The sequence below is a fragment of the Haliotis asinina genome, chromosome 4 (assembly GCF_037392515.1).
Source record: "Haliotis asinina isolate JCU_RB_2024 chromosome 4, JCU_Hal_asi_v2, whole genome shotgun sequence".
In the NCBI taxonomy this organism is placed as follows: domain Eukaryota; kingdom Metazoa; phylum Mollusca; class Gastropoda; order Lepetellida; family Haliotidae; genus Haliotis; species Haliotis asinina.
This window is the reverse complement of record NC_090283.1, coordinates 56,222,660-56,248,311: the sequence shown is the minus strand read 5'-3', so window position 1 is coordinate 56,248,311 and position 25,652 is coordinate 56,222,660. Positions and strand designations below refer to the sequence as shown.

The window sequence follows — 25,652 nt, the reverse complement described above, 5'->3', positions numbered from 1 at the left end:
GCCCTAGTAATCTGGGGTCAAGACCTGTCAACTACTTGGCAGACCATATCAACGCACACCGACTCCCTGTCAAGATTATGATTTCAACTACGTGACCGGTTTATATGGTCAGATGTTACAACACATATGGCCTGTGCTACAAAGACTTAAACAACGGATTACACAGCGGTGACATCAAACTCCGTGGCCATGGAAGGGGTTTAGTTATGGGGTGATAATTCACACAGTGTAAGTTACTCAGAAACAGGTAAGATCCATATTGACATTTTCCAAAACGATCGTTGTTTTGATGTTTCGTTTCTTTGGCATTAATAAAATGCAATCTTGCATTCGTTTATGAATCTATTATCGCGGAGAAAATTATTTCATGTTTAGAAAATTGGTTGCCTTGGCGTGATGTTGGTGTTCCCATTGACGTTGCTGATCTGCGCTTCGAATAGGTGATTTATCTTAATCGTGACACTAGGTTTGTCATTACCGCACGTGCCTTATGTGATAAGATAGATAATACGGTTCAATGTTTGACATACTGTTACGCCATTTTTGGACCGGGTATTGTTCGATGGAAGCCAAATGTGATGAAAGACACGGATGTTATAGAAACTGACGTTTGGTCAATAATATGCTCTTTGGAGGCGTTCATCAACACATGGAGACAGGCGCGTGTCTCACGGTGAATTTGCCACAGACACACAAACAACTGACAGGATAGCATCAGATAGTGAACTAACACCGGCAGATAAGTTTGAGACGAATTACAATGCAACCGTTTCTAAATTTTGGTGATATGTGTTGACACGTTTGTGACAAAAGCATGAATAAGTAATTCAGTTCCACTTTTATTTTAACTGTCCGTCACTGGGGCTGACACTGTATATAGCACAGTGAGAAAATATTCCCTTGGGACGACTCAGACTCTCAGCATGACATTTATGTAATACTGAGATACACGTGGAGATTCATTCAGATGACCTGTATGACAGCATGTATGATGGAGCAGCTGTATGGGTGACATACACTTCATGGACACAGTGGTAAAGTAGGCTGTGAGTTGCTGTGAACGAATTATGTGGATATTCGAATCTGTGCTTCGTCATATTAATGTGCCATGCTATCTTTAGATCTGCTGGTTGTCGTTTCTTCGTTTACCATTGATTCTTTCGTTCAGATGACAGGTAATTGTTTGGTTGAGGAACCAGGTCATTAGCATGTTTGTTCTCTGAATCGACCGTAAGTCTTGCATGCTCAACAGGCAGTGTATGAGTCCAATTTGTTGATTTACTTACACCGGTTTGAAATGTTAATTTGATCAGCTAAACATCTAGGGTGAGTGAGTTAACATTTATAGTCACATTGGCACTATTCCAGCCATATCGCAACATGAAAGTTATAAATGCATAATAGGCTCAAATAAAATGTCAAAACCTGTCAACGAAGAGCAGTAAAATAACTACATTACCACAGACAGACAATTAAAACTAACATGTAATTGGAAAATTCAACACACTTTTATGGACATTACAAAGTAAAATCAAAATGGACTTATAGTACCTTTGCTACCTGCATAGGCCCAAGTTGGATTTGCACCAACCCTTCAGTCACGGGTGATTGGGGACAAATATGGCCATATATTAAAAGCACACATATGCTACAATTGAACAGAGTTTGGTAAGTTTAAATTTACTGTGACTGTATTCATTTGGTATTTACGTACCCTCTCTGGAGACAATAATTTTATGGAACTTTGGCAGGATACAGCCGCAAACAATTCCGGCTACTAATATTTCAACTGCCAGTCATAATATATTTATCTGTTTACATCTTATTTAACAAATCTATTTCTTTCTGTAAACGCTACATAATCACGTATTATTTCAAAACATTTGAAAATCCTGTATAATATTAGTTAGTCAGATGACATTTTAAACGTATAAGAAATTGAGAGCATTCTTATATAAACATGAATGTTGTATATATTATCAAAGAAGACAAGCATTTAGTTTGACATGCCATGCAGCCCATTCTATCATAGATTAAAGCGAGAAAATCTATCATCTATCATCATTGACCATCATTTTATAGTACAGTTGCGACGGAAAGATGAATCAGTGTCAAACAGATATTATAGTAATTACCATGATTTTACGAACCGACACGTTTTTTCTCCCCAAGTGGCGGCATACGCACTAAATACATGCAATGGCACGTTACCTGAAAATCCTCCACAGAGCATGTGGAAATATGCCTGGGACGTGAATGTTTTGATTGTGATTACTTTTGTCCTTCTTTGAAATCATCTTTGAACGAGGTTGCTCTACTGTAAATCAGGCCGTGAAATGTGCCCACAACACGCTAGTGCTGATGGAATATTGCTTCCTATTTAAGGAAGTTAAGGTGAACTGAAGACGTCAGAGTGGAGTAGTTCATGTCACGTTGAGTCTTCCTGCATGTACCTTATTTGAAACAGATGCATCAGTCTCACGTGTCCCTTGTTTCTAACTGAGGTTGCAGATTTTTTATGTGCTAGTACTGTTAGTTATACTCCAGCCCTTAGTCAAAACAAAGTTCGACGGTGTGCATACTAATTAGATTTTTTATCCCATGCTGAATGCTATCCATCACATAACATGTGCCGAATACATCTTTTTTTGCCTCAGATAGGTGCGGCACAGGGTTGGTTATCCAGTATCTATTTCCAGACCCTTAGTGCAGGTATGTAGTTCCACACAATCGCAACGCGTCGTCCATAATCCATTATATGATATCTTCTAATGTTCCATTCGTTGACTCGTTTCGACAACTGAAGTCTTTTATCAGTGACTTCGGAAAGTGTCAAATTTGATGGGAAGGCAAAAGGTTACTCTGCGTCAGTCTGAATGAAGGTACAGTGTAATTTAATGTAAACTACCAGTTTCAAGACCCAGATGCACTTTTTATCTTGACAGGGAACGCAGGATTAAGCTCTTTAGTATTGAACTCATCCGGGAAGGATTCTCATACGCACTTGCAACATTAAACGTATCGGGTCATCCAGGCCACTACCACCTGGGTAGTAGTTGACCAGCGATGGCCACAATGTGACAGTGTGGTAGATAATTACATGACGACCCAAATGAGTCTGTGATTTATCATCTGTAATCTCACTTTCTGTACTATGTCTAATTAATTATTCTAGATATGTAAAAAGTGAAGTAGGCACCCAAAATATCACAAACACTATGTAGTTACATCGTTCCGACAAATAACGACCCAAAATGTTAAAATTACTTTCTTGGTTGCGAACCTTAGCATGACTGAAGACAAAACAAGAATAAAAGATGCGTTGCAATTACATTGTCTCTAGTTTTACTGTATTGTATTCTCGTCTTTCAGTACCAGGGTCAGTCGTAGCAACACAATGCACGTACGCCGTGACTTAAAATGACCCAGAAAATATTTGGACTTAGAGCAATGAAAACATGTATCCATGTCATCAGAACAAGACCTGAGTATATAAGACAGACAGCTATTTATGTGAGACATAAAACATGTACCTGCCCTGGGCCTTCATTGTCCTCAGGATACTGAGGTGTCTGTAATACCCTGGCTAAGGTGATGTGAACTGAACTGAAAGAGGAGGCCCGTTACTTATTTTCTGAAACACGGCTAGAACCGATCTTCAGTAACTTGTGCTTCAGTAAGTTGTAGTAGTATAGGGAATAGGGGTTCTGGACCACTTTCAAGAAATGTCTCTACAAAGCCTTATTTACTAAATAAGGCTTTGGTTGGGTCATTAGCTCTTGCTACTATTACCCCTACTACAAAAAAGTTGGCGGTAATTACTATGCCTACTTTGTGTTGGTAGGAGGTAACACTGTGCCGTACGGTACGATCAATAATTCTTCTCTTACAAAACCCCTACCCGGCCCATCCCTCAAGTAGTACAAGTTAGGTTCGTCGGCTTTCATATCCACTTTATCTATGTTGTAAGTTTTGACTGACCATATAGGATCGGTGGCTCGCTTACGGCTATCACCCTCGTGTTCCCCTATGTTATGTTTATATCGATGAAACAGTTTAACGTGAACCGCCTACGATCTCTTTGGTGTTCATAATAAAGGCTTGCTGGGCTTTTTGTATCCCCTGTTCTATGTACTTTTTTTTCTCGTCCTCGCTGATAGCAGACTTACGAGACTTGGACCGAATATCTTGTTTCATTCCGTTATATTTTTTGAGTTCAGATAGGATTGAACGAAACTCCTCTTCTGAGATCTTACTGTCAGAGAGTGCCGTGGAAATTCGCTCACTCACTGTGTTCAGCTTTGCTTCGGCCAGAACCCTGATCTCGTCGTGTTTCAATGCCTTACGATTAAGTCTGCGTGATACTAACTTAAGCGCCAACCCTGCCAACCCTGCCACCCCAGCCGTTATTTCAATACCTAGCACTATAGGTGCAGCCACGATGGTAGCCAACAACCCAACGCCTGCCGCCCCTAGTCCCATGCTGGTTGCCATAAGGGTAGTGTCAGCCCCGTCCACGATATTGAAAGCTCTATTATACTTTTTACATAGTGCTTTCCACGTGTCACGGTCTTGTTCTAGTTGACGTTTCACATCACATAACTGCCTCAAGCGGAACCCATCTACGGTTTCCAGCGTCTTCGCTACTTCCTCTACGACTGGGTACAGACCCATCCTATAATGTATATTTTGAAAGATATTTTAATTGGGTTTCAGTTAAAAATCTATTAATGAATTTAAAGTCTACAAGTTCTAGACTATTAGTCAGGGTAATAGGTGAGAGGCTAATAGATTTTTCTGTTGTAATAAAAAAACCCAGGAGGCTTATCAAGTGGTTTATAGGACCCGTGGTATCCTGTTGTATAACAATACGGCAATATTTGCCTTTGTGTATGCTAAACCAGCTCATTAACACCTCAGGTAAAATTTGGTGTACTATTGGGGGGTCTCCATTGTCTGAATACTCAAAGAAGACTTCTATGATGAGTGTGAAAGGGGGGGATATTATTTCAGGATTACTAAATGTTAATTTATTTTCGAAGAAAGCCGATAACCCATTTTTGCTACTTCTTATTAATGTCCTCTCCGGAATGAAATCCCCGACCCAGATACCGTTATTCCTAATCTTAGAGATACGCCCCAATTCAGTTAATGTGATATAAGGTGAGGCGAGTGTTAAGTTGATCAACCATTTGGGCTCTTTAAAATCTGATAACGACATCCGTCTGTACACGTTGTCTTTGAATTGCAGGATGTATAATTCCTCTTCCTCACCAGGCTGATCGAATCCCTCCGTGTCTCCTAGGTCGTTAAGCGTAGTGTTGGGACGATGACTGGTCATTATTATACTATTACGATATAATTTCCAACTGGTTTTCTGATAATAATTCAGGGGTGAACTTCATACCCATGAAGTGTATGTTGTCAGGCAGGAAGATCTTGGTTAGTGATATCTTGTTTTCCACGATCACGTTGATCCCCTGCAGACTGGTGTTGGAGTCGACACCCACCCGCACGTAAACGTTGCAAACTTGTTACTGGTGTCGTTTCACCCACCCGAGTTTGATCCCCTTCACGATCTCGACATCATTCACCGATGGTTCCCCTAGGTAGACTTTGATGATCAATGTTGAGTTTGCCGGTAGACTCTCTAGTATCTTGACCACACCTTCGAATTCAGACACCAACTGCAATGTCACGTTTTGTATGGCCGGTTTACTCGATAGCATGTGGGCTGCCATAGTGTTGACTGGGCTGACGACTACGCTACGTCTCTGAGTTGGGACGTAAGCCACGAGCAGGGTTCCATTGTTCACGACTTTGTTTAGGTGGTTGTCTTTGTTATCAGTAAACACGTAAGGGGAGACGAGTCTAATATTGAGAAACCAGTCGTCGGGTAACAACACCCACTTGTTATCTTCAGTGAAGACGAGCATATATGGTTTGTTTTGGACGACGGTAGTGCTCTCAACATCGTCTAAGTCGAACAGTTTACCCCCGAACGATGGGTATATTATCCAGTTATGACCGGTGTTGACAAGGGCGTACTTAGTGTTGACTGTTGCTCTTGTGGTATCTATCATATCACTTAGGGTTCCACCGGAGGGGATTTCAACGCGTTTGTAAATGTTGTTTTTCAGTTGCAAGGCGTACGATTTACCATCTACTCCGGGAGCGTCGAAACCGCGCGTGTCTCCAAGGTCGGAGATCCCGATATTAACGCATTTTTTCACTCCGGGCCCTTGTGCGCTGGTCATTTTACATGAAGCGTTAAGCTGAGGTATCCTATATTTACAGGATTATGATTTATATCTAACACCGATATTGTCAGCTCAGGTATGTTGCCCTGGGTTAATCTCTTATACTGCCGTGGTGAAAACGACTCGGTTCTACCGTCGTTGTATTTCTCAGTTTTCACCGGCACTGCTCTCAGTATAGTGGAAGGGTGACCTCCTTGAATGTTATACGTTGTGCTCACCTGATCGAGATGAATGTACAGCTCTCGGTACGGTACTAGGTCGGGTAACTTCGTGCCTGTGACGGTTGTTGTTGGTTTTATCTCGTCAGGAGACATACCGAGTATCCTTGCTAATGGTCGGCCGAGCCTCAAGGGGTTTCTTCCGTTGTTGATTAACACCACTGTGCCGTTTGAGTCGTTCATCTTGAGTTCGGCTCCCAGGGGTTTGAAGACCTCGTCGTTTAGAGAGCACACGCTGTAGTAGCCGTCAGTTATCTGGCTGCGAGTTCCACTGACGAACAGCTTATTGTTGCTGATATTGATGTTAGTCCATTGCGGTAGGTAGGTGATATCGCAGAGTGCGACTTCGAGTTGGCCTGACGTGTTATCGATCGCGTGCGTCAGCTGAACGGCCTCACCGCTCGTTATTCCTGGAAGTGTTATGTACATGTTAGAGTATATATGCTCATTATATAATAGTTTTAAAATGTATTCCCCTGGTGTGTTTTACCCTAAACTGGACGTAGATTTCTCCCCCATGAAGATCGTGGTTGCTCCTGAGTTGTATTTCAATGCCCAGCTTTTAGATGTGTTCGATAAGTATAAGCTTTCGGTGACTAACATCAAGGCAGTCCACGCTTGGTTCAACAACCCTATGCAGTTCTGGCAGAATCAATTCAACTTTGCCGTGTGGTGCGCTACAACGGGGTGTGGTGTGACATTGGCCGACACTCGGCGTGGACCGCTGAGTCAGTCTGTGTTCAAGTTCCACGTGTACTACCAGGTCAGACGTATCCTTAAAGAGATCAGCGCCCCTCTCCCACAGGACAAAGCGTGGGGCGCAACAAACAACCCGTACGATAGACGGGCCTACGAACGTATTTGCAATGAATTCGAAATAAACCCGAAGACGGATTGGCGTTTGCCGGGGCCGAACCACGGGTTGGGTATTCCTTATGATGGCGCGTGATCAGTGAAAGAAGTCAGTGATGATTTACTGAAACGAGATATACTACGCCAGGACTTTGCTTTGTCGAGTAATGAATGGAGGGATGATCGTATGAACTTTAAAGGTGGTGTTGCTTTCACAGTCCAGAAAGTGGAGCAGTCAACCGCAGACGGGTGGAAAATGTTCATGCTGGACACGTCGAAAGGATTCACTCGTGCCGGGGTAGTCAGGTTGAACGACTTGATTCGAACGTACGTGTGGGCGCTGTTGGGTGCGCAGTCGATGACGCGTTCCAACATCCTCGGTAAGGGAACTGCTTACGACGCTCAGAAACAGTTCGTTTCCAACGTTGATGATGCTATCAATTCTCCAGTTGATCTCCCGAGGGCCATCGACCGTTACCAAAACGTGTTAGAATACGCCAGATCGAAAGTCAATTACGTGTTCGGCGTGGGGTTGTACATGGCTCCGAGTGATATGCAACTGAGAATAAAAAAAGTGGTGGGTTATAACAACAAAATAGTCATAGCCACGGCGGACCAAAAATTGGGTATCAACCCCGATATTAACACCCCCTATATCCCACACATCCCACCACGTGAAAAGGGTATAGTGGCGCCACCCCCGGAGTCTAAAGTTCATGTACCCCATATGCATGTGGGGGTACCCCCCTATCAGCAGCATATTGATAATAAAACAGCCTTAGTGGTTGGTGGGGTAACTGTGGGACTTATTTGGTTAAAGATTTCTTAGCCGCTACGTACACCAGACCCGCCACGGCGACGATGGCTGCCCACAGGTTTTGACTGAGCCACATGGCAGTTTTAGACAGAGCGCTCAACAACCACGAGACGATGCTACCCAGGATGCCGGGAAGGGCTTCGGCGGCTTTACCAGCCAGTTTAGCTAGGCCTTCCCCGAGTTTTTTTATCCAGTCTTTAACACCCCCACCGCTAGTGGGAGTTCCCCCGCCGGCAGGTGTGGGGGTTCCTCCCACCAGTGACACCACCAGGGTTGATATAATGAAACCCAATGCAGTCAGAATGCTGGCGATGGTGATCCCTTGCTCCCGGAACAATATCCGAATCCTGTTGGCTAAAGTTGTATCCTCATTCAGTATTCTATCGATTGTTTCCCGAATGCGACTGATCTGGGATCGAAGCTGTTCACGATTCGAGGAAGCGGCTTCCAATCGTGTACGTCTCTCGTCTTCTAAATCACGTAGTCGTTCATTGATACGGCGCTTCATATCATCGTTTTCAGTTTCGTTGAGTTTGGTTTTTTCCCTAGCGATGTGCTCGTCGATTTCGTTCAGTTTCCCCATGTTGTTCACGAGTTCTCCACGCACGCGTTTCACGGCTTCGTCTAAGCCGCGCAGTTCCCTTACCGGAAAGTCAAACCCCGGTAACGGTTTGTCCCAGTAGGTGCTCAACAGTTTTTCTATACTGTCCGAGGCTTCTGTAGCACGCTGTGGTGTCATTTCATCTCTAGTGGTGAGGTGGGATCTGGTAGCTTGCAGATCTTCTTTAACGACCTTAGGTATTACACCACCGTAATCATTCATGTTTAGATTTTTACGGATAAATTCGACACCATGGCGGCTGGCTAGAGTTGACAAGGCCAGTGGTTTTTTATTGCTCTTGTTAAAGAGGTCAACCCCTGGGTCAGACTTAAGGCGTAGAACACCCTTTGCATCAATAAAAAAATTCTTATGGTATCGACCCTGTGGTTCAACGTAGTTTTTATCTCTTCTTAAACTTTCGTAATAATCATTTACCGTTGTTTCCAAGAGTTCTTGGTTCAATGGTGAACTAGTAAATGAGGTCTCCTGCTCATCATCGAATGCCTGGGCACTAGCGCCCGGCATCTCCGTCATATCTATGTCTTCATCCATTAGTATTAAAAATATATTTCTTTTATATAACAATGTACGGCAGAAAATTAGATCCTTTCAGAAGATTGAGAGAGCCATTAGGAGCCAGAGCCGTGCGCCAGTCGGTGACCATCACCAACAATCCCAGCAAGATAGACCAGACTCTGCTGGTTAGATTTCCAAACCTTGGTGAGAATGACCTCATTGTACCAGGCACTGTTCGAGTGGCGTTCAATATCACATTGACCTCCGACAACGACAAACGCGAGCTAGTGCGGAACGTGGGGCGAGCTATCATCAAGAAAACGACCGTCAAGATCAGCGGTAACGAGGTGCTGAGCATCGACGACAGCGACGTGTTTCACTGCTACAAGGATCTCTGGAAAAGCGAGAGAGAACGAGTCAATGATGTGTACCAGGGCATCAGTAAATCAACCCGGGCGCGCATAGGGTATGTCTTCACGCAAGACCAGCAAGACAAGCTATCGGACGGTGAAAAGGCCATCGCTCGAGCATACGGGAATCGATTCTGCGTGCCGCTCGACTTCGAGTTGCTCACGGGACACGCGCCGTTTTACCAGGCCGCGCTGGGTGATAGGCTCGAATACGAGCTCACGTTTAACGACTATAGCAAAGTAGTGCGCACGCCGAACGGTGATGAGGCTAGTTATGCCATAGACAACATCTCTCTGGAGTTCGACATGGTCACTAGCCCGGAGCTGGCCAGGCAGGTTCGAAACCAGCACTCTGGGAAGATGGCCATCCTGTACGATCGCGTACTGAGGCATAGATCAGTCGTGCGAGATAAGAGCGACACTGTGTGGAATATCAACCTGAACGTGCCGGCGCGATCGATGAAAGGTATCCTGGTCGTCCCCGTGGAGGATTACGATCCATTCCGGAGGGACAGCGAGAAGTTTTTCAACCCCGAGATTGAAAAGGTGGAAGTTACCATCGAGGGCGTGCCCAACCAGCTGTTCAGTCATGGTATGAGACCACACCAGCAGTGGGATGAGATAAAAAAGCTACCAGTGGGGGATTATATAACAAAGGACCTGGACCTCGGCTCCGTGCAGATCGGTGAATACCTGACCACCAAGTACGCCCTATGGTTGGACATGCGATCCACGGATGATGATAAACTGCACGGTAGCGGGCGCCGTATAGATAACGGCAGCGAAGGGATAACCATCCAGATTACTAAGAAGGCTCAAACCGCTGGTAAGTTGAAATTATATCTGTACGTTATTATGGACGCGCAACTTAATATAGACAATGGGAGATTCGTGCAAGCCATCTACTGATGGGGGGTACCCCCCCACACCCCCCAACAATAAACTGCCCCACCTCCCCACTGACCCACACTGCGCCATAGTGTGCGGGCAGACTGGCTGTGGGAAGACCGTTTTCGTGTTGGATATGTTGGAGAGTTACTACAAGGATGTGTTATCATGTGCCCTACTCTGAGCATGAATAAAACGTACGCGCGACCTTGGGTGATGACGGACCCGGACGTACACAAAATCGACCCTGGAACACGTCTGCAGGACTGGTTGAAAGCTCTTCACGAGAAATTTAAAGGGGAACCGACGCTGTTTATACTGGACGACTGCAGCGCTAATCGCGAGATAACAAAAAAGAGAGACATGCTATCGTACCTGGCCTTCTCCGGCCGGCATGCAAATCACAGCGTCTGGGTGCTAACGCAGAAGTTCAACTCGGTGTTGAAAGACCTCAGGGAGCAGACGCGATGGGTGGCCTTATTTCACTGCAAGGACAGGGATTCGTTCGAGGAGTGTTTGAGAGAGAACGATGTGATGAGCAAATTAGAATGGGAACGGGTGAAGAAACAGCTCGCTGAAACTAAACACGCTAAGCTCGTGCTCAAGACCGACCAACCAGCAGCATATATAGTATGCTAAGCAAAGCTAAGCAAAGCTAAGCAAAGCTAAGCAAAGCTAAGTATATAGCTATGATATTTGAAGTGTTTGTCGTGTGCAACTTAACCTTCATTTCACTGTGTTTTGTCTGTATCGGGTATTATATAGTTAAAACTAAATCTTACTTGTTATATTATAAGATGGAGTGTGAGGAATTGCTCGAACAGTTGGGGGGTACCCCCACTGGGGGTGTGGGGGATTCCCCCAAGCGAGAGAAACTGGTGGCGTTGGCTGTTGGCGGCAAAGCCAAACATTACTTTGGGGACTACACCCCGGATAAAATTCACAAAATGTCAGCCGAAGAAATCGATAAGCTGTACGCTAGATACGAGTCCCGGCTCGGAGCAGAAATGACAAAGACAATAGGATCGGCTATGACCCAGATATACACCGGTATTGTATCACACTTCCTTCCCATTCCACCAGAGCGCCGACTTTACCTGTGGGAGGACCTCGAGAAAGACCCTTTTATCGAACACGCCGTGAGCTCTATCAGCTGCGGGCTGTACCACAAATATGGTATGTTGTTGGCTCCAGTGACGGCGGCGATTATCACGGCAAAACATTGTCAATTTGAGAGAAAGAATAATAATAATAGTATAGATGGATGCTGCACAGGAAACCCCAGTGGACACAGTGATGGAGGAGACCCCACCCCCAACAGTGATGGAGGAGACCCCTTCAGTGGGGGTACCCCCAACAGTAACCAGACAGAAGAATCCTAAGAGAGTAGCTGCCGGTAAAAAACGGTGGTGTAACCAACATAAAGTGGCCAACCCAACCCGACTGTTGTTGGCTGTAGGTGTAACTGCTGCCTTGGCTATCTCGTGGTTATACGTGGGGGTACCCTCCCACAGTGAGGGAAACTCTGGGGGTACCCCCACGCCGCCGGCATGCCCCACTGTCGACCCGCAAATCATGTTATAATTTTAATATTTTATATCATATACATAATGTCTGAAGGGAAAACGTTCGTCAACGACGCATACCACGCCACAGTGGTAGCCAGTCTAGCCGTAGGGTACGCTCGGTTGACTAAAATGGTGCTTAAACAACCAACTATCAAGCTAGATTTCAACCTGCAGGATATGGGTATGCTCATAATGAACCTTGGTATGGCGATGGCCACAAAAGACATCCTAGTAAAACAAGGAATAATACCTGATAATATAATGAAATAAATATAGGGATGGCCACGATAGCTATGATGGTCGGTGGGGCGTTAGTGAATGCCCTGGCATTTTCCGGGAGTAATTTCCTCTTCTCTAAACTACGAGATGATCACGCGGCTGAAATACAGGAAGAAAGGAAGCGACACGATCTCGCTACTGAGAAATTACAAAGAGCACAGGCCGAGTACGCTAAAAAACGTCTCCAGAGGATCGATTTTATTAACGAACAACTCAAGCGTGAAAACCATGCCGTTCAAACATTCAACGATGTCGATGAAGCAATGAAAGAATACTACCTACTAACTGGTAAACAATTGGAACCGCTCAATAAACCCACACTCGCTCAGTACTACACACCATCCAAGGGACAAATGAATCGTGAACTGGGCTTCATAGTGTTGGGTATAGCAGCTACTGCGTTGGTTGCGAAGCAATTAAATTAAAATACCTATATAAGTAAACATGAGACCCGCTCCATACCGATGCGAATATATACTTATGGGGAAGACCGAGGCCTGTGGTAGGAAATGCAGGAATCAGGGGTTCTGTTGTTTCCATATGGGAAGTCCTAACTACACGTGTTCTGTGTGTGGTATCGGGGTTAAAGGACACTACTGTCTATGTAAAGCTCACGGAGCGAACGTAGTCAGACATCAACTCATCTACGAGAATAAAAAAGGCTACATAAAAGAACGTAGGCGATTGCTCAAGTTAGCCACTTAAGGGTTACCTCCCCTTACTGTGAACCAATTAGACATTGGTTCTCTTAGGTGTAAACACGATGTCTACTGTAAGCGAGCTCAAGCGGGTCGCAAAACAGAGAGGTGTGATCGGGTATTCTAGAATGCGGAAGTCAGCATTGTTGAGATTACTAGGTTTAGAAGCCCCTCCTACAGTAAAACAATTAAAAGCTCAAGCAAAACAGCTTGGATACACGAGTTATTCAAACCTGGGGAGAGCCGGGTTAACCGCATTGTTATCACATGCCCCCGTAGCACGTCCCACTGTAAAACAACTGAAAGTCGAGGCACACGATTTGGGTTTAGGCGGGTATTCCCGTATGAGAAAACCACAGCTTTTAGAATTATTACGACAGAATAGAGCTATTGACCTACAGTTCATGCGCACTGAGCGCGCTGTAGGCAACTATTTGAGAGGTTGGCGCATGCACGTTGATAGAAACATAGACATTACAGATATCAAGCCTCTGATAGCTGATAAGGTCAACCAGGAACTAAATAACCTAGGAAGTATCAAGTTTCAGATCACAGTGAAAATGTCGCTCGATAAGCAGGTTGGGAGTACCACTGAGTATGTTCAGCCTTACTTCCGAGGTCAACAAGAGGTCGCCACACATACAGAGACCATTGATACATCAATCGATACCAGTTTTCAGCAGATACGAGAATACCTAGAACGCTACACACACTTGGGGTCCGGGTGGGCTGTAGATAAAATCGATAATGTCTATCTAGACATAGCTAACTACGTGCCGTTCAGAGGCGGGTCATACCTAGCCTTGCCTCCCTACTATAGGAACAAACATGCCATAGTAAACGTTAAGAATAGAGGAAACGATTGCCTGAGGTTAGCTATCAGGTCAGCCTTATTTCCAGCTGGCACTCATTCAGATAGGCTTTCTAGCTATCCCCAAGACGATGGGCTCAACTGGGATGGTATAGATGAACCCACCCCCATATCCCAGATCACTAAAGTAGAAAAACAGAATAATCTGGCTATAAATGTCTTTGGGCACGAAGGTAACACAACAATAGTACACAGGGTCAGCCCGGTGAAGGATCGCCAAGTTATCAATATATTCATGATCCAACGAGGTGAAAAGTATCACTACACATGGATAAAACACTTTAGCAAGCTGTTGTATGACCAATCAGCATACAAAGGAAAGACCCACTTCTGTGAACGATGTCTACATGGCTTCACCCGAGCTGATTTATTAGAATCCCACCGGGATGATTGTCAAGGTGTGGGGCAGACGGCCATACGAGTCGACATGCCTAAGGAAGGTGACAATATCCTAAAATTCAATAACCACAAGAACCAAATGTCTGTGCCTTATATTATATATGCCGACTTCGAAGCCTTAGTTGTGGGGGATACCCCCAGTGGTGCCGCCGGCGAGGCTCCCATCACCCACAAAACACAAGAGCATAAAGCCTGTTCGTTTGGATACATTGTCGTCTGTTGTGACCGGGAAACGAAAGCTCCGGTAGTGTATAGGGGGCCTGACGCGGCTGAAAGTTTTCTAAAGTGTTTGCAGGAGGAAGAAAAAATTATTAGGAATGCATTGTATAAAATCGCTCCCATGCGTCTGACCCGAGTCGACAGGCTAGCCCACGCTAGTAGCACTAACTGTCACGTGTGTGAATCACCACTTAACGGTGATTCGGTGAGAGATCACTGTCACATAACTGGTAAGTATAGAGGCGCCGCTCACAACGCGTGCAACCTCAAGCTTAAAATCAACCCTAAGACAATAAACATCCCCGTTGTCTTTCACAACTTGAGAGGGTACGACTCACACTTGATCATGCAGGCCATCGCGAAAATCGATGGTAATATAACGTGCATCCCCAACAACATGGAGAGATACATCTCCTTCAGCTTAAACGGACTTAGGTTCATTGACTCGTTTCAGTTCCTCCTGTCGTCACTCGACAGTCTGGTCAAGGCCAACAATACCTTCCCTATCACCGATCGATACACAGACGCCGAGACTAGACCCCTGCTTATGAGGAAGGGTGTGTACCCCTATGAGTACATGGATAGTTGGGCTAAGTTCACCGAGACCAGACTACCCCCTATTGACTGCTTTTATAGCAAGCTGAATGAGGCGTCCGTCTCACGAGATGATTACTCGCACGCGACTAACGTATGGAATAAACTGGGTTGTAAGAACCTGGGTGATTATCACGACCTGTACTTGAGGACAGATGTACTGCTGTTAGCCGACGTGTTTGAAACGTTTAGGCGGACATGTTTCAAGCAGTATAAACTCGACCCCGCATGGTATTACACCAGCCCAGGTCTGTCGTGGGACGCCTTGCTTAAAAAGACCGGAGTTAATTTGGAATTGCTCACAGATTACGACATGCACCTATTCATTGAGAAAGGTTTGCGAGGTGGGATTTCCATGGCATCCAAACGATACGCGAAAGCAAATAATCAATACGTGAAAGGTTACGATCCTAACAAACCAACCAATCACATTCTCTACCTCGACGCAAACAACCTGTACGGCTGGGCCATGAGTCAGTATCTACCTACAGGGGGATTCGAATGGGTACCCCACGTTGATGTTATGGGGGTTGCACCAGATTCGAACAAAGGTTATATCCTCGAGGTTGACTTAGAGTATCCCAAGGAATTACACACATCGCACAACAGCTACCCCCTGGCCCCCGAACGTATGAGGGTTAACCCAGACTGGATGTCTGAGTACCAACATAACTTGTCAGGTGGGCGTGTTACAGACGTTGAAAAACTCGTGCCTAACTTAATGAATAAGACCAAGTACATCGTTCACTATCGCAACCTACAGCTGTACCTGTCGTTGGGTATGAGGCTGACCAAAATACACAGGGTGCTCATGTTCGACCAGAGTCCATGGATGGAGCCCTACATCAGAATGAACACAGACCTACGAAAAAAAGCCACCAGTGATTTTGAGAAAAATCTCTACAAGCTCATGAACAACTCGGTGTTTGGTAAGACTATGGAGAACCTGAGGAAACGCGTGACCGTGAAGCTGGTTCGGTCGAGTGAGGAAGACAAGCTCAGGAGATTGATAGCCAGTCCGGCATTCAACCGTAGTAAGATATTCACAGACAACCTGGTTGCCCTACACATGAAGAAAAGTCACATAAAATTCAACCGGCCTGTTTACGTGGGGATGAGCATCCTCGATTTATCCAAACACCTGATGTACGACTTTTACTACAACGAGCTCAAGAAACAGTACGGCGACAGGTGTGAAGTGCTGTACACTGACACGGATTCCCTGCTGATGGAGATTCGAACCGAGGACGTGTACGAGGACATGAAAAAACACCTCGATTTATACGACACCAGCGACTACCCTAAGACCCATGCCATACACAGTACGGTAAATAAAAAGGTCCTAGGTAAGATGAAGGACGAGTGTGCTGGCACGCCCATAGCCGAGTACATAGGTTTGAGACCTAAGATGTACTCCATACTGAAAGCCGACAATAGTGAGATCCGGAAGGCTAAGGGGGTTAAGAAGTATGTGGTGAAACAACACATCAAACACGCCAGATTCAAGGAAGCCCTGTTCAAGACCCGTACCTTTAGGCATAAAATGAACACACTTAGAAGTGATGGACATAAGATATACAGACTGACTATAAACAAGACGTCCCTGTCGCCTATGGACACGAAACGTTGGATAGCTATTGATGGGATAAACACATATGCATATGGACATGAAAAAATTTGAGGCTATTTACTACAGCCCGCGTGGGTACTGGAAAGGAGCTAGCGCAGTAGATAAGCTAGCTAAAATAGCGCGAGTACCCCCGGAGGAAGCCAAAGCGTGGCTTGAAAAACAAGCCCTGTGGCAGATCTCTTTGCCGGCACCACGCTACGTGCCTAGAAGGAGGTTCGGTATTAACATACCTAATAGCGTTCACCAGGCAGACCTACTGTTCCTACCCCACGACAAGAGGTACAAGTATGCCTTAACCGTAGTGGACGTAGCCAGTCGTTACAAGGAAGCCGAACCCTTGACCACGAAAGATTCGGTCCAGGTAGCCAGAGGATTCGAACGCATATACAAACGCAGTCCGCTGACGTGGCCAACAGAGCTGCAAGTTGACCCCGGACGGGAGTTCATGGGTGCCGTGTCACAACTGCTAGCCAAACACGATACAAAGGTCAGGCGTGGCACGGCCGGAGCCCATCGCAGCCAAGCCATAGTTGAGAGATTTAATAGGACTTTGGCTGAGCGCTTGTTCGGCTATCAGTATGCTAGGGAGATGGCCACCCCTGGAAAACGATCGACTGAATGGGTCACGAGGTTACCCAAGGTGGTGTCGGCAATCAACCATGAAGTCACCCGTCTCACCGGTAAGAAACCGGCAGACGCTATCAAACTAAAATCAATAGTTGCAGAATCGGCCGCTCCATTGCGTGGGAAGGAGAAACAGATACCAGATAGGGCCCTAGTGAGGTATCTATACCAGCCGGGGGAACACGAGGGCGATAACCGTAAGCGAGCCACCGATCCTATATGGTCAGTCAAAACTTACAACATAGATAAAGTGGATATGAAAGCCGACGAACCTAACTTGTACTACTTGAGGGGTGGGCCGGGTAGGGGATTTGTAAGAGAAGAATTATTGATCGTACCGTACGGCACAGTGTTACCTCCTACCAACACAAAGTAGGCATAGTAATTACCGCCAACTTTTTTGTAGTAGGGGTAATAGTAGCAAGAGCTAATGGCCCAACCAAAGCCTTATTTAGTAAATAAGGCTTTGTAGAGACATTTCTTGAAAGTGGTCCAGAACCCCTATTCCCTATACTACTGTTGTGCTTCAGTAACCCGTGCTTGTCGTATGAACGTTGATGTATATTTACTTGTGTTATAATTTACAAAGCTGTGATATACATTGGCGATTTTAAATGATCATATATCTCATTAACCCCTAAATCACTAAGATACGGGTTAGAATTGATCTTCAATACGTCATGCTTGCCGTAAGAGGCGACTAACGGGGTCGGGCTGTTAGGCTGGCTGTCTTGATCAATGCTCATGCTGTTGATCACTGGACTCTCTGGTCCAGACTCGATTATTGACAGACCGACGCCACGGAATTGGAAAATCGCTAATTGCGGCGTTAAATATTAAACAATTAACAAATTGTGTTCTGAGCATGCATTCAGAATAGAAACATATCCAGAAGCGATGTAACTATTTCAACGATGATTGGTCTTTTAGTGTTACCCGACCCCCACTACTTGCGTGAAAAGGACTCCGTGTACAGCTGTTTCGAGAAACAACGTAATATTTCGTCCACGAGACTATGGCTCTTTGGGGTCATTTGGGCTAGGATAGTTTGCACGACGGAGCAGGTGTAAGTGTGACAATATATATACATGATGTATAGAAAATACTATGTATGACCATGGCGTACATCTTTGCGTGTTCTTGTGAACACTTGTGTCTTGTTCACTGACTATGATCGACTATTACAATCGTAACACTAAGATCGCCAGTTTCTGTCAATTATGTTGGAGAGTAATAAACAGTATGTTAAACTCGCTTCCGTGAAAAAACACTTTCATTAAACTATCGAAAGATTTAGTATCAAACACGCAATTCAATCGTTTGATAACAACTCATTAACTCAGTTAATAAAAATGGAATTACACGGAAGGTCGTTTAGTATTCTATATCACTCACCCTGCTGCGTAAATATCTGGGGACGTGCTGTAACTGTCAATTTAAAGAAAATATTTTATGTTCCACAGCTGATGATGACAACTCGGAAGGACGTCGACCACGGGTACGCCTGGGTAGCTCTGGCAGCAGCTGTCTCTATTCAGCTTCTAGCAGGACTGGTTGCCTTTTCTTCAGGAGTCATTAACATCGCCATCATGCACGAGGTGGAGAATGACATCACGAAAACATCATGGATAGGTTCAACTCTAATTGGATCTTACACATTACTCGGTGGGAGAAACAGCTTGTGTTTCAGTAGTTGTGCTTTTATAAAACCTATTTGCGGAATAGTAAATGGGTTAGGTTGTATCTGGTACACAAACTATACATTTTATGCCAATTGGCGGGCGCTAGGACATGCTTAACCTTCGCCAAACATGATTCACTCACGGTCACAAATTTCATCGTTGTTCTGTCCATTTGGATTAGGGTCAGCGAACTGTAATTGCCGTAGAATGATGATCTACCTCCAGTTGGTGGCCGTATATAGCTTTGTAGGTTTTATATTTTATTGTCATTTATAGTGAAAGTATGTTAGATTTAATCCCTGTCTCTAAATAATTATATTTCTTTCATACGCTAGTTGTTCTACTGAAGGTAAGTATATTTTCCAACTGTTTTAGCTACGTCACGATATGGTTGAAAAACTGCAAATGTCATTTTAAAGTTTAACTCACTCACTCACTCCACTGGGATCGGTTTGGTCAAATCATCAAGGCTGTAATAAGTAATCACTTTGTAAACTGTAATTAGTATGTAACCCTCTTCAACACTATTCCAGTTACAAGCCGAGGCGTGCCAGCTGGAGTTTAAGGAAATCCTTCTGTGTTGGAGGTGTGGGATTTTACGACTTGAGTAATGTTCATATCCTTGGACATATAGGGTGACAGGTCATGATTTTCCAGACATTGTTTCACGTGGAAAACACATGTCTCGTACTTGCCGTTGTGGGACAAGGTCCCTAAATCACTCACTCATTCTCTTCAGGACCAATAGCTGGTATGGTTCAACACCGAATCGGGTCTAAACTGACGGCATTCGCCGGAGGAACTCTGACTCTGATTGGGATGACCATTGCATCGTTTTGTAAAACAGTCGTAGGACTGATCTTCACGTATGGGATGATGGCGGGTAAGAACCATTATCAAGTAAAGTCACTTTCTCAGTGACCTTTAATGCCTAGGACGTTTGTTATAAGCCGCCAAACACTCCCCTTCGCTGACCTACACACATCCAAAGTACAGAGCAAGGAGAGCAGTAAACACCCAACATTTGTTCAATAATTCGAAAGTACGAACCTCGGAACCATCTGACAAACGGGACCCCGTGGAAGACTTCCACTCCTCATGTGGGTACAATGTGTGAGGCCCATTTCTGTTGTCCCTCACCAATATTGCTAAAAGTGGTGTAAAACTGAACTCACTCACTCAAGTTGACATCCTATCCTTCATATTGAGGACAAAGACAGTCAGAAGCAACATTAAGCTAGTGCTAAAATTACTGAAATAAATTCACAGTACACACACATTTTCATTTAGTACCATTCTTTCATGTCGTGCTGTCTGTTAAATGTCCAGGGGCTTACTGCTGGTTTCTCACCAACAGGATTTGGGTTGTGTCTGGGAGCCAACGTTGTTGGTGTCATCCCTGGACAATATTTTGAGAAGAAGAGGCCTGCCGCCTATGGACTGTGCATGGTAGGTGGAGGTATGGGTCTGTTTGTGGCTGGCCCCCTTGCAAGGTACCTCCTTGACGAATACAAACTGCATGGGACACTCCTCATTATTGGAGCTGTTGCATTTCACATGTGCGTTGCAGCATCCCTCATACGTAAAGCACCACTGTCCATCAGAACTGTTGACATTGAGCTGGAACACGAAGACGAAGACGAATCCGCCAAGAAGATGGAGGCAATGGAAGAAGATGCTATCGGTATGAGTAATCTACATTCAGGCACCGGAAACGGAACTACTCTGACGTCATCTCAGCGCTTGGAAAATTCTGATGATCAGCTAACGAAATCCCCATTTCTCCATAAAGCACATTTTTCCACCATTTCGTTTGAAAAGGAAATGTCAAAACAGTGTTGCCTCAAATCAACATGTAGTGTTCTAAAGAGTGTTTCTAACAAATCGTTCCTTCTATATAACACCACCATCATTTTCTGGTCACTAGGTGACGCTGCATGTATATTCCACTTACCAAATTATGCAGAGGTGATGGGAAGTTCTCCAACAGCAGCTTCCAATCTGTTGAGTGCACTTGGTGCCGGCGGCGTGTTTGCGAGGTTTATTATAGGACTTTGGGCCTCTGATTCCAGCATGGAATTTTCAGTGCTCCAAGTGGGTTTCCTTGGCATTACTGGTATGATCACACTTCTGTTTCCTCTGATGTCGGATACCTATTGTTGGCAACTTGATTTTAGTTTCTTTTACGGGGTATACAGTCATGGGACGAATTCCTTAATGGGTCCTTTCGCCATAGAGCTGGCGGGTTTGGCGACTGTTGCTGTTGGATTTGGCATGGTCTACTTCTCATGCGGAGTTGGATACCTTCTTGGACCTGTTATTGCGAGTAAGTTCTACATTGAGAAACATAGCAGAACATGGGTACCGGGAATAAGTGATGACTGTTAACCCTCTTGGGTTATCATGGGTACTAAAATCCATTATATTGAATGGGCTATAGCCAACGATATACAAATGGCGAATTATTATAACTGTTACTATTTTGAAATTTGACACAAACACCTGTTCTGTGTATACGTGTAATTGAATGTCATTGATCTTTAACAAACTTGAAACGAAGCAGTAATTGCATGTAGGAATGCATGCATATTGTATAATTAATAATTATTTTATAATTATATCTTCTCTATATTGGTTTCAAAAGCACATTAAATTTTCGTGGGTAGTTATGTCATTTTTTTCAGACGTCACGTTAGATAAATGCACACATATTAGGTAACTAGGTAATCAGATTATTCTTTTTCAGGTTTCATTTACGAAAGTTCGGGGTTATACGATTTTACCTTCATTTTCGCCGGTAAGTCGCAAAATAACCTCTTTAAGTACCTGCATGTTATTATAGCCAAATATGCCATAAATGTTTTGTAGGCAGATGTAAGATTTACACACATCGTGAATTGACTTATGAACAACATAATGTATGTCTTCCGTGGCGTTACAAGGCGACATGGACAGAACAAGACTAGAACATCACATCATCACCTGTCACGGGGACAATTGATGTATGACAGTATTACACAAATACATTTGTATGCTGGATTTACCGGTAGGATACAAGTAATATCTAGGTCATTTGTCGAGACTATTGGAGGGTATGTAAAACATATCTCACTGCAATACATGTATAACTTGAACACATACATCTTCCAATACAAAATTGAAACAGGATGATAGCATTGTGATTTTGACAAAATGTATGTTCACCTGGCCCTGGACTTTCGAAGCTGTCTTAGCGCTAAGATAGTCGTAAGTTAATGTATGGCACGTAGGGCTATCTTAGCGCTAAGAGACGTTCGATAATCTGGGTCCTGTATATTGTATTTCAGGTGTATGTTTCCTGTTAAGTTCTACGTCAACAGCAGCAATAACGGTGTGTAGGAAGAGAAGGTGACTCTGAGAGAACCTTCCAGTGTCTAATCGAAATCTGTTACAGTGAGTTGGCAACAGAGGTGGGATACAGGGAATACCGGCCCTCATATGTACAAACTTTGACCATCCTTGAAAGCTGGTCATAAAATTTGATGTCGTTAAAAGGCGTAGTAAGGTTATTCTTTCACGACTTAGACTCGGACACTGTGGGCTGACTGGAGTATTATAGACAAGACGGTTTCTTCTGAATGTGTCCATTGCAATTTGGAGACGCCTGAAAATATCGAACATTAATTTAATTACATGCCCTGGACAGAATAACATATGACATAATCTCAGAAATGCTGTACTTGAGGTTGATGGTGTATTTCCATTAGAAACAGCTTTGGGCCACACTACCATGTATGGGTCTGTGCAACGGGCAGTTATAGATTTTGTCTCGTCTACTGAAAAAGTATGAAATCTAGACAGAGTCTCCAATGGCATAGATGTAAGTCTATGGTTTTAAAACATTTTAACACTGTGTCATCTGAACCTACTGCTTTTGTAATGAGAAAGTATCTCGTCTTTCAGAAATGGAAGTGGTTACTTGAGGATTTTAATCCGTAACACTAAGCAGATGTTATTCGATATGCTTATGTATCTATCTGAAGTAATATTGATACTGTTGCCGTTTATTTTATTTTAATCAAACGATTCCCTTTGAAATTACAGTGCAGTTACATAAGGTTGTTATTTAAATGAAGTCAATGCGTTGGGAGCCAATAGGCATTTTGCGACCCATGTCGCCTGTAAAACTGTAAAACCAACCAACCATCGAGTGCCCACTTAAAGAAGATACTCTGTAACTAAAGATCAAGAAAAGCATGCAAAAGATGCATAGTTGTAAAGGGGTATCGCTGTTTTTGAGGGCATTATCATTTGGGAAAACCCTTTGTTTGCAAGTAACAGAATTAAACTGTCCGACGAAGGAGGGCAGCTGTAAATACTGTGGGCTTCTGCAAATGACAATGTCCTGAAACAGGACGCGTTACTCTTATAGCTAAAATAGATGGACTTGGTGGTAAAGCAAAGACAAAACAGCATCAGAAATTTACTTCAAACAACTCGCAACGTGTGGAACCCAACACTGTTACGTCATGGAACATGATTTATGACGTCAATATCGTTATGGATCGTGACGTCATTAGGTTGAAAGACCAAGACAGTACGTCATTTGACAACAGCACTGAGAATGGAATCAGCGGGCCATTTTGATTTGCTTATATCTCGTTACAAAAGGACGGTTTGATAATTGAATGTCATTACACCTAGAGAGGAGTTTGTTGTGTGTGGTTATCTGTATTTTTTTCTACTTGACCTCTCTTCCGTTATAATAAACCATGGAGCGAACGCTGCCATTACGACGTGTTTAGGTTAGATTTTATATACATCAGTGTGTAGATTTAATTACATGTTATAAGCTGACCATATTGTGTTTCTGTTGCGCTTGGCAATGTTCCAGCTATACGACGGTGGTATTCAAACAATCAGGTCTGGACCAGACAATACAATGACTGACATCATTACCATCGATCTACGCAGTTGGGCAACACTAGCATGCAGCATCCAAGCCAACACGTCTGACCAGGCGATCCCGTTATTCGCTTCTTAGGACACACATGAGTGCTTGAAGACCATTTCTAAATCGGGTCACACCTGATGTGCATCCACAGTAAGGAAACAATAACCCATTCAGCGAGGATGGACATGAAGTGCCTGTAAAATATACCTGTAGCATAATCAGTTGCGTTGGCAGCTCATAGCGCTTGAAACCTCACTTCAGTGAGTTAATGAGTGAGTTTGCTTTTAAAACGCTGCTTTTAGCAATATTCCGGCGACATCACGACAAGTTACGTCGGAAATGGGCTTCACACATTGTCCCCTTTTGTGGGGAATCGAACCCGAGTTTTCACCATTAGGCTACCCCACTTTATCAGTAAAACTGTGATAACATTGCTGGGGCATAGGTGGTGCCATTTGCGCGCTGGCATGGTTGTCGTTTTGTGTTTCAGGATGACAACGCAGCAGCACACAGGGTGTCCTGCAGATCACAATTATTTCACAATGGCCATCACTCAGTCTAGATTCTTCACCCAGTTAACATGTCTGGCGCTTAGGCCACTGTCAATAAACAAATTAAAAGAAGTCGCAGTCATGCATTATAGATCGAACGATGCAACCTACATATACTACCGACAGAAAATAAGGGAACCAAGAAATTGAATGTAGATGACTTTGACTGTGACAGGGTCCGTTATCGTGGCGTATCTCCTGAACGCAACATCCAATGCCCAGCACGTGCTACACGTGCATACAGAAGGTAACTCCTGTAAATGTACTGGAGAAGTCGCAATCACTAATGCAATAGAGATTGGCACTTACTGACAGAAATGCCTCCGAGGCAGTATCTCGGTGAAGCAACAAAATGGAGAATTGTGGGGATGATAGACGGGGGGGACATCATTATGTGAAGTTGCCCGGCAAACGGGTAAATCAAAAAGTGTAATTTCACACCTGTGGGATAAGTACCGTCAAACGGGTGGGGTTGCAACGAGACCTGGGCGTGGTAGACCAAAATCAACGACACCACGACAGGATCGTCTCATTACGTTAATTACTCTACGCGATAGGTTTAAATCGGCCCCTGCCATCAATAGAGAATTCCGCACATTCATTGGAAGACGCATTTCAGCCTCAACCGTTAAAAACCGACTCTATCAAGCTCGTCTGAATGCAAGACGGCCTTTTAAGGGTGTCACCCTTTCAGCTCACCATAAGCGCCAAAGATTGTCATGGGCTAGGCAGCATCAGGGACGGGCTATGCGCCACTGGCGTTACACCATGTTCTCTGATGACTCTAGGTTTTGCCTAGGATTCACAGATGGCAGAAAACGTTGTTGGCGTATAAGAATGTAATGACAATCCATTTATGTCAAACACACCACCGTCCATTGGACGAACTAATTAGCACTGCGTTTGGCAATATCTAATCATGGTCTTGGCAGGAGACCCCCAAAAGGGGCTTTAAACCCGAACTTAAACCTATACGAGCACATGCTTTAGTCACAAAGCTACCAAAACGCCAAATTAAGACTGAGTAGCATGTTATGCACCT

The 25,652-nt window shown here is 44.3% G+C and overlaps 1 protein-coding gene across 1 annotated transcript; it reads left to right on the top strand.

Moving 5' to 3' along the window:
• The first annotated feature begins 18,910 nt into the window (after positions 1–18,910).
• LOC137281702 (monocarboxylate transporter 14-like) lies at positions 18,911–22,659 on the top strand. The gene is made up of 5 exons (XM_067813115.1): positions 18,911–19,109; positions 19,866–20,009; positions 20,484–21,452; positions 21,873–21,923; positions 22,453–22,659. The coding sequence occupies exons 1-5, from the start codon at positions 18,911–18,913 to the stop codon at positions 22,515–22,517; spliced, it is 1,428 nt and encodes a 475-aa protein (XP_067669216.1). The 3' UTR covers positions 22,518–22,659.
• The last annotated feature ends 2,993 nt before the right edge of the window (positions 22,660–25,652 follow it).